The sequence below is a fragment of the Charadrius vociferus genome, unplaced genomic scaffold (assembly GCF_000708025.1).
Source record: "Charadrius vociferus isolate BGI_N301 unplaced genomic scaffold, ASM70802v2 scaffold1129, whole genome shotgun sequence".
Classification (NCBI taxonomy): Eukaryota; Metazoa; Chordata; class Aves; order Charadriiformes; family Charadriidae; genus Charadrius; species Charadrius vociferus.
The window spans coordinates 88322-97967 of record NW_009649974.1 but is presented as its reverse complement, the minus strand read 5'-3'; the positions used below and the strand labels follow the sequence as shown (position 1 = coordinate 97967).

General features: G+C 57.6%; 1 protein-coding gene across 2 annotated transcripts; it reads left to right on the top strand.

Moving 5' to 3' along the window:
* Nucleotides 1-1895: 1895 nt before the first annotated feature.
* On the top strand, nt 1896-7190 carry LOC104292252 (low density lipoprotein receptor adapter protein 1-like). 2 transcript variants are annotated; one of them, XM_009891598.1, is made up of 7 exons: nt 1896-2032; nt 2569-2681; nt 3610-3724; nt 4092-4164; nt 4586-4651; nt 5693-5742; nt 7103-7190. In XM_009891598.1, the coding sequence occupies exons 1-6, from the start codon at nt 1913-1915 to the stop codon at nt 5716-5718; spliced, it is 513 nt and encodes a 170-aa protein (XP_009889900.1). In that variant the 5' UTR covers nt 1896-1912; the 3' UTR covers nt 5719-5742; nt 7103-7190. The 2 variants fall into 2 exon arrangements, with proteins under 2 accessions (XP_009889900.1, XP_009889901.1); XM_009891599.1 differs by lacking the exon at nt 4586-4651.
* The last annotated feature ends 2456 nt before the right edge of the window (nt 7191-9646 follow it).

Genomic DNA, 9646 nt, shown 5'->3' with positions numbered 1-9646 from the left:
ACGGTCACTGCAGGCTGACTGCCGGCCGTCTGCGGCACAGCCGGGTCTGAGACTGACCCCACAGACCCGGCGGGAGGGCTCCGCCGGGGCTTTCGCGGTCATCGCGGCCCAAAGGCTTTACTGGGGCAGCAGAGCTCGCCCTGGCAGCCCTGACACACGTGGGCTGTTCTCAGAGTTTGGAGTGAGACAGTGCTGTTCTACGCTGGGGAGACATCCCCGATGCCTGCGTGGTACCAGGTGGGTTCCCTGGCAGCTGTAATTTGTGCAGGAGTATGCCATGCAAATAAGGTCTTCCGATTTCCCTGTGGGTTCAGGTTATTCCAATTATGAGTCAGAGCCTTCTGCAAGTGTGCCAGTAATGTTCAGGGAGCTAATCCCAGGAAACAGGTGAAAAATAACTCTGAAAAGTATTAGCTTAGCGTGAACAGTAGATACCTAGGCTATTCCCAGGGAAGCGTACAAACCTGGTGTTTGTAGCAGAGTGTGTAATTTGTGCGTTCCTGTTCCTTCCCTCCCTCCTCTGTGGGATGAATCCCCAAGAAGATGAGAGAGACTGTGACTCCCTGTGTCTTAGCCCTTCTACATATCTCCTTTCTCACCATCCTTGTGCTCTTTGGGATTTGAGGAAAGTAAATGTGTGCTAACATCTGCTTCAGGTCTCCGTGAAAATTATCACCGGGAAGTACTGGGCACAAGAGAAGTGTTCTGTTGTGTGTGTCACACTAGTCTGATAACTAAAGCTTTTGCCTTCAATGAGAGCGAACTCTTCTTTTCAAAGTCAATGGCTTTGTCTTGTGGGAGCAGAGGTTGAATGGATGCTTCTGCAGTGCTTGCTTTGTGTGTTCTCTGCCAACGGTAGTGGTGTCAGGACTGACTGCAGGGCCGGGCTCCTTCTCCTACCGGCACATCTACCGTGTGGCAGAACATGCTGGTGAAATGGACTGGGTTCTGAAGGAAGCTGGAGATGCTGAGGACTGTCCATAGGGAGTCTTTGTTGACACTGTGCCCATTGACTTCGTGGTGGGTTGTTGGTTTTGGTTGTTTTTTTTTTTACTACAGCAATGGGGTTTGAAAAGAGAGGACCTAGGAAACAGAAGCCAGTGCCCCTTTAATTCTGTGACCTGCAAAGTAATGCACATGGGAGCGCTCATAGAATCATAGAATCATTTAGTTTGGAAAAGACCTTTAAGGTCATCTAGTCCAACTGATGATCCTCCTCCTTCTGTGCGTCAGAGTTTATCCATAAAATGTGTTTTCCTGGAAGCTGTTCTGCATCCTTGAAATACCAGTCCGAGCTCTTCCTTAACACAGGATCTTTGTCATGCAGTTGCTTCCCAGTAACCTCAGCTTGGACCGTGAGTGCTGGACAAGCTACCCCTTCCCTGGCAGCCTGCTGCTGTAAATAGTAGCTACCAGAGGGTTTGGCTTTGGTTACACTGGGACAACTTGGGGATTTTGATCTGACCGAGTGTGGCAGCAAATGCTGTTGTTCCTGCGGTGTGCCAGTGGCTTAGGTGGGTGAGATGAATGCAGTACAGAGCACATCCTGCTTGTGGTGGAATAGATGAGACAAAGGAATGTAAGGGTTTTGCAGATAGCACTGAGCACTGCAGCATCGAGGCCCTAGGCAGATACTGGAGCTTACTAAATGTGCTGACAGTGCCTGTACCTCCAGGGATGGCGTACTAAAAGCTTTGAGACTGAACTGTCCTCTTGTTCTGTTCCTCTTCCAAGAATGCCACAGAGCCAGGAGAGTGCCCTGCTGAGTGCAGGTGGTGGCACTGCTGCTGGGAGCCATGAAGCCACAGCAAGGTGCCTCAACTCTGCTGGGGCTAGCCGTGGGGCCGCTGGCACGTGGCTTATGCTGCTAAGGGATTTTGTCTCTGCAGAGCTTCCCGAGAGCTGGGCTGATATGCAGGAGCCACTGCTTGAGGGGATGTGCTTCACGCTCAAGTATCTAGGCATGACGCTGGTAGAAAAACCCAAAGGAGAAGACATGGCTGCTGCTGCCATCCGCCGGATCGTGGCCACGGTGAGAGCTGGTCCTGTGCCCTTGCTGTGCTGGGGTGGAGAAGAGCTGATTCGGAGCCCAGCCCCTGGACTCTGGGAAGGGTCCGTGTGCCAGCCCTGAACCCCAGCTAGGGACCATGCTCTTCCCAAGAGGAGGGAGGCTTGCAAGAGGCTGGCTGGTCTTTACCTGTGTGCCGTGGAGGAAACTGTCTTCCTGCAGGACAGCTGCCGCTGCCTGCCCCCGCACCGGGAACACGGCTGGGAGCAGAGCTGTGCCTGTCACAGCACGGAGGGGAGGGTGAAGTACCGGGGAAGGTGGGGTCTGTCCTTTCCCATGCACATGGCAGTAGTGTGAATGGATTCCAGGGTGGTTTTATGTAAGGCATACCTGATCGCCAGGCTCTGCTTTCCCGTCCCTACTGCAGGAGCCATGGCAGCAAGGGTCCAAGTGGGTGGCGCTCCATACAGAGTCTGGGACACTCCTGCCAGCAAGGGGAGGGTGGGGGGTGAAGACCCATGCCAGATTTGCAGAGGTGTCTGATGTCTCCCTACTGCCAGGCACGGGTGGGAGCTCGCAAGTTCCAGAAGGTGATTCTGACAGTGTCTCCGAGGGGCATCTCGCTGCAGGATGCAGACACAAAGGAGATGGTTGAGAACATCTCCATCTACAGGTGGGCATGGCATTCGGGAGGGCCTGGGTGTTCCCCTGCAGCCAGCAGGAGACTGATGGGATCTTGACCAGCCAGGGAGAGCTGGGCCTTCTGTTAGTGGTACCTTCAAGCTTAGGTCTTCCTTTGGCTCCCTGAGGTCCGGGACCTCTCCGTCCTGTGCCCCATAGCCCTGCATGGGGCTGAATGCAGGCAAGGTCCTGGGTGGCCTTGAGTTCGGGGTCAGTCCATCTGTCTTTTCTCTGGGCCCTGCTTGTCTCTTCTGGCATTCAAGCAGGATGTCAAGGCTGATGGCTGGAAGGCCCCCACAGCCAGGGCAGGACCGCACGTCTGGCCCTCTCCGCTGACACGGGACTGCCCTTCTGGCTGCAGTGGGCTGAGGGTGCCATGGCTGCAGCGTACTCGGGCTGGCTAAAGGCAGTTGCTGTGAGAGCTGATGTGGGGATTTTTTAGTGCTGCCAGCTGAGCTTTGGCTGGGTTGCATGTCGGTGGGTGCAAGGGGAGCATGGCTGCAGCGTGGCGGCTAGGTGGGAAGCAGAGACAGGACATGTCCTCGATGCAAAATTTGGGTCTCAGCACCAGAGCTGATATGCTAGGGAAGACCTACTGCCTGGTCTCAAATCGTGTCCTTGGGGGCAATCACCCACCCTTCTGTGCTCCTTTTGTCTCAGTGCTTGGGTTGAACTGGGCATCAGAGGACTGAGGAGCACACTGGGGCAGCGCAGGAGGGAACGCCTGTGGATGCGGCAATCTCTTACTCTCTGTAGGTGCCCAGCAGCCTCAGGCCCTTGCTAGGGTGTTGGGCTGCTGGATCACTTGGGGCAGATGAACGCCTCAGGCTGCCAGCAGTGCTTGTTGGTGTGCTGGGAGCACAGCAGAAGACCTGTGGTGGGGTCCCCTGTTGCCCTGAGCAGCTCCTCTCTGCCTGCAGGATCTCCTACTGCACGACGGACAAGCTGCAGAACAAAGTCTTCGCTTATGTTGCTCAGAGCCAGGAGAGCGGGGCACTGGAGTGCCATGCCTTCCTCTCACCCAAGAAGAAGATTGTAAGCACTGCCCTTCTGCTCTTGGCTCCATGAGGTAAGGGTGGGAGCAAGGCCCTTCCTTCTCTCCCATCAGAGAGAAGGTCCTCACCTCTGTGCACCTCAGCTGGAAATGGAGTGAGGGGAGCGCACATGTGCTCACGCAGAGGCGGGTGGTGAGCAAGGAGTTTCTTCTGTCACAGCTCCTCCTGGGGACGTCTGGCCCACGTGGGCAGACAGACCCAGCGTTGAACTGTGACCTTCTGTGTGCATGCTCTGCAGGGAAAGGCAGCAAGGGAGGCCTGGGGGCTCTCGGATCTCGTGGCAGTGGGGTTGTCCTGGCTTCAGGGCCCTGATGGAAGCAGACATTCCCCCTCTTTCTTGTACACAGGCCCAGGCTGTGACTCTGACCGTGGCCCAGGCCTTCCAGATGGCACTGGATCTCTGGGAAGCAGCACACGCAGGTAGGAGGAATTTCTCAAACGTGTCCCTCTGCGTAGCCCTGGCATCGGGGTCTCCGGTGCGGGACCCTGTCTTGGGCTGTGTGGAGGAGAGATGGCTCGCTGCCTGGCTGGTGTAACACATCCAACGGGGAGAACTTTTTCCCTGCTGTTGTGCTCTCTGCCGCTGCCCCGCCGGGGGACCCTGCCCGGTCTCTGGCTGGGGTGGGGGTGCCCCAGCTGTCCATGCCGAACTCTTCTGCATTGCTGAGCTGTAGCACAGCTCCGGGCTCTGTGGTGCCTGAGCAGTGACCCCCCCTTGTTTGCACCCTCCCCCGAGCACAGCAGGGGTGTCTGTCCCTTGCCCACAGTCCTGCCTGTACATCTCCTGCTGGGCCTTCTCCAGGTTGCAGGCACTAACTCTGCTGCTTTTGCCCTGTCCCAGGCTCTAGGCAGGAACAGCCCCTTCACCCTTCATGTGTCTTGGAGAGCAGTGAGCCCGGCAGACCAAGTGAGCCAGCCCCCCCGGGGAGCCCTCCCTTCAGACACCAGTTTGGGGTACAGTATGTGCAAGTCTGGCCCATGCCCAGGGCTGTCTCACATTAGAGCAGGAGAAGAGTAACCCTTACGCACCTCCCTCCTCCCGCCCTTCCAGGACCCTGTTGGGATCTGCACAGCCTCCCTCACACAGGGTGGCCTGACACAAAGAGGGGCTGTCCGTGCTCAGTCTGGCTCACAAGGCAGGCGCGCTTCCTCAGGCGGTCTTTGCTCTGGGACCTCTCCTGTCAGGCCCAGCATTGCAGCAGCTCTGAGCTCTGCTCTGCTGGCACTGTCAAACAGGGAGCTGGGACCTGCTGCGCACATTTGGTGCCATGGTTAGGGGTGAGACATTGTCTCCGAAGGAGAGGAGCCTTTGTCGGGTCATCATCTTGCCAGCCTGGGCTCAGGCTCAGCCCTGCCCATCTGCACTACACCCACTGCATGTCCAGGGCCAACCAGAGCATTGCCGGTCTCACTGTGTCCCTGCCCAGGAGCCTCTGGACACTCGGTCCTTGGCCTCATGCTTTCAGTGCTGGCCCAGCCCGGCAGTGCTTGTGGTCGTCCTTGCTTGCAGCCTGCTCTGGGGTGGTCCTCTGCCCTGCAGCTGCAAGGTGTGCTCACCCCATTCCTGTCTCTGGGCAAAGGTGCGCTGTGTGCAGCAGCTCTCTCAGCTTGGTGGCTTGTTTGCTGCTCACAGCCCGTGGTTGGTGCTCTGCTGGCTGGGGGGGATATGGGAAGAGCCGTAGTCTGTCTCTCCCCTCGTGTGGCTCTGTGCCCGAGCCCTGTGGTTTTCCACAGCCCAGCACTGCAGGTGCCATCTTTCCCCCTACCGCCTGTAGGCACCCTGTGTCTGTGCCATGCCTGGTGGGTGACTGTGTCTTGTGAAGGGGCCGGGGACTGCCCTGGTGCTCCAGAACAGGCTCCGGGCAGCCCAGCCACACTCCTGACACACCTGCCCAGGCAGCAAGGCGTCACGGTGGGGTTAATTTGTATTGTTTTGTTTGTTTGCCAGGAGGAGGAAGAGGAGGAGGAAGATGATAACATCAGTGACACCTTACCTGGGTAGGTGTCGAACTGCTTTTGTTCAGGGATCTCTCTGGTGAACTCTGTCTTGTTTCCTTCTCTGCATCTCGTGCAAGGGGAGCTGCTGGGGCCACGGGTACGGTGGGAGCATGGAGAAGATCCGCATGGGAGCAAGTGGCAGCTTCCTGCTGCTTTCTCTGTCAGCTGTCGCTCTGTGGAGCAAACAGGGAGCTGAGCTATGGAGGGTCACGTCTTGCAGTTCAGCTTTTGCAGTGGAGCTGTGGGGTACAGATGCTGACCCTCAGGATGTACCCAGAGATGTTACTTGTTCTGTTTCCACCACTCTGCTAAGGCCAGCCTGCCCAGACATGCTTAGAATCCTGGAATCACTTAGACCTTTAAGATCAAGTCCAGCCACTAACCCAACACTGTCATGTTTCCACTAAACCATGTCCCTCAGCACCACCGTCTGTCCCTCTTTTAAACACCTCCAGGGATGGTGACTCTACCACTGTCCTGGGCAGCCTGTTCCAGTGCTTGACAAACCTTTTGGTGAAGAAATTTTTCATAATATCCATCCTAAACTTCCCCTTGGCGCAACTAGAGGCTGTTTCTTCTTTCCTATTGCCTGTCCCTGGGAGGAAGACACCAACACCCCCCTCGCTGCACCCTCCTTTCAGGGAGCTGTAGAGAGCGAGAAGGTCTCCCCTCAGCCTCCTCTTCTCCAGGCTGAACGCCCCTAGGTCCCTCAGCCGCTCCTCACCAGACGTGTGCTCCAGACCCCTCACCAGCTCTGTTGCCCTCCTCTGGACACGCTCTGGCCTCTCAATGTCTGTCTTGTAGTGAGGGGCTTCTCAGGTGGGACTCAGAGTTGTTCCTCTCCTCCCACTGATTTCTCTCAGGCTTGGGCCAGGATGGAGACCTGGTCATGCTGACTTCTGCATGGACTAGGGCCTGGGGCTGAGCTTGCTGGTGTCTGTCCTGTGCTTGGGAGGAGCTGATAGTACCAGTCCAGCAGTGGAGGATCAAGCCGTAGGTCTTTGCAGAAGTGCCTGTGGTGGTGGGTGTGAGTGGCCGGCTCCACTGTGGCTGTTCTCATGCTCCTGGTGGCTGGCGCCTGGCTGGGGTCTGTCCGTGCCGCAGGGCTGAGCCTGGTCTGTGCTGGGTCAGCTGAGAACCAGTGTGTGCACAGACCAGAGCTGTGTACGTGCCCCTGTGGAGTGGCCCTTTGTACGTGGGGGCTTCTGATGGGAAGGAGATACATCTTTGCAGTCTCGGGGCAGGCTGGCCTGGCAAGGGGTTTGGCAGCAGGTGGGGTAGGACCTTCTGTGCTTGGAGTGCCCTGTACTACTGTACCGTGCCTGCGTCCTCGGGGTCATGAGCATGCTGTGTCTCTCAGCAGGCCTTGCTTTTGGGGTATGACAGGTGCTCTGTTCTCTTCCAAAGCAGCATGGAGGAGCTGGGGAGGGGAGCCCACAGCCCAGCAGGTAAGTTCTTTCCTTCAGTGCTGCTTTGCCACATCGCCCAGCATGTCCTCTGCGGGGGAAGGAGGCTGATGGCTCACCTGGGAAGGTTTGCTTCCTCTCCCAGGCTGTGCTGGGTTCCCAAATGTGCGCGCCCCATGGACCAGGTCTTCTTCCCTCTTGCTTTTCAGAGTCAGCACCTCTTGTGCCCAGAGCAAGCTCTCCTACTACACAGCTACTGTGCTACCGCTTGGGGCAACCCCCGGACAGCTGGAAGGGGCTGCGAGGGGTTGGAGACCTCCCCGCGCCTGGCCTGGGAACCGCTGGCCCCAAGACTCCCCTGGGTTAAGCCAGACCTCTGCAGTGATGGACCGGCCACTCAGGATTCACCCTGTGCCTGCACCCGGGGCAGACAGTGCCTGCCCCTGCCCCCGGCACTGCCCGCCAGGCATGGCGTCTGCTGGCACTGCTGCCATGCAGTGCATGGACCGCGACACCCGCTCCTTGTCCTGCTCTGCCTGCATGAACCGCCTCAAACTGCAGCTGCTCCCTGCTCCCAGCTGGGGCTGGTGGACCAGTGGTCCTCGCTCTGCCCACTCCCAGTGCGTGCAGAGCTACCCCACATGGCAGCCAGTGTGCCTGGGACTGCGCTGCCGCTGACCTGCCCCGCTTCTTTCTCCTGCCTTTCTCCTCCTGGTACAACTGGGCACCAGCTGAGGCCGAGCAGCCCCCTGGAGATGGTGGAGGACTCACTTGGTGTGTGCCCTCTCAGGGAGCTGTAGCTCTTGGCCTGGAGGGGTGAGTGAGGAAGGTCTGGCCCCTGCAGTTCAGCCCCACACTTTCCTATGAGTGAAATGAGCTGGTTTTTAAAGGAAAGCTCTGCCTTTATAGGGAAATAAACTGATTTTTTTACTGTTGTCATTTGGGTTTGAGTGCTGGATGGGGTGCAGTGCACAGTGTGCGAGGTGTGGTGTCTCTGCTGCACTTGCCTGTGGTGACCCCTGGGCTATACCCCAAGCTCATGGAGCCTGCAGCAGCCCTGGAGCTTCCACGTCTTCCTCAGCTGCTGGTCCAGAGTGAGCCATTCCCCCTGTGCTGAGGGCTGCTGGGGCCTGGGGTGGCCCGTGTTATCCAGGGGAGAGCTGGTCCAGGGCTGTGCTGGACTGGTGTGTGACTGCTGAGGCCACAGAGGACACCAGCCCCCTGTGTGCCAGCAGGTCTCCGCCTCTCCTGCTGTGTGCCTGTCCTGCTGCATGCCTGGCTGTGGTCTGGAGACAGGGGCAAGCCACGCACTTGGTTTCCTTCCCCAGATATAGGAGGGGAGGCTGCAGCCAGCAGGACATCTGGTTTCTCCAGCAAGTAACTGTTCACAGCTGCTTTCTGACTGAGCTCCTTGCTGCTGGGTTCCTGTCAGGTTGCAGCCCGTCTCCCCTGTCGTGGCTGGCGAGGTGCATGGCCCCAGATGAGCCATGCTGTGTCCAGCCTGCAGCAGCAGAGGCAATCTCCCAGCGAGCGCCATGGGCAGCGGCTGTGGGGAAAGTGTGCATTCTGGGTACGCTCGGGTCCCCACAGGTCCATCACAACCTGCACACTTTCTCATTTGTGGTTTTGCATGTCGAGCCCTGGTCTTGTGCCTTTCCTCCCACAGCGGAGGGCACAGAGAAACCTGTAGATGATGCCTGTTGGTGGTGTGGGTTTAACAATCCTTGATGGGTCTTCCTGCCCTGCGCTGAACCAGGACACTTGGCATCCATGCTGTCCTGCAGGTAGCACTGAGGGGGTGGGCAACACTGCTGCTAATGGTGGTACGCACTGATTACTTCTTTGCTCTTGGCCTGTGAATTCACCCAGTCATCTCCTGCCGCTGGGGAGGGCAGTGGGCTCTTCCCTGCTGCCTCGTAGCTGTCATGTCTCCAGACAGAATTGCTCCAAGCAGTTTAACAGCCCTTCTCCCTGGGACTCGTGGTTCCTGCAGGGTACTTGCGTGAACTTGTGTGCTTGCAGAACTTCATGGGTGCTGGTTCTGCCGTTATTCCTGGCTTTAACCAGCGGTCACTGCAGAGTGGACCGTTTGCCTTTGCCAAGTCTGTTCTGTTTTAGCACTGTACAAACTAGCAATGGGTTCATGATCACCCACACATGTGCCAACACTGTCCAACATCTCTCAAACTGGTGTGCCAAAATTCCTCTGCATGAGCCACATGGCCCTGTCCCTGTACCCCTGTGGTGCTGATGCTGCAGGCTGCGTGTGTGTCCTGCTCTGCTCTGGCGTTGTCAGGCGTTTGCACTGTCCCGCTGGTGCTGCTGAACTCACTCGCAGGGTCTGTGCTTGTAGGTGCCTCACAAAATACCTTTGTCCAACGCTGCTGCTGCCTTTCCTGCACAGTGCTCATCACTGCAGTGCCCTGCACTGCCATGATCTGAGAAAGAGGTGGTGGCTTGGGGTTTTTTGGGGGTTGGGTTTGTTTTTTGGGGGGGGG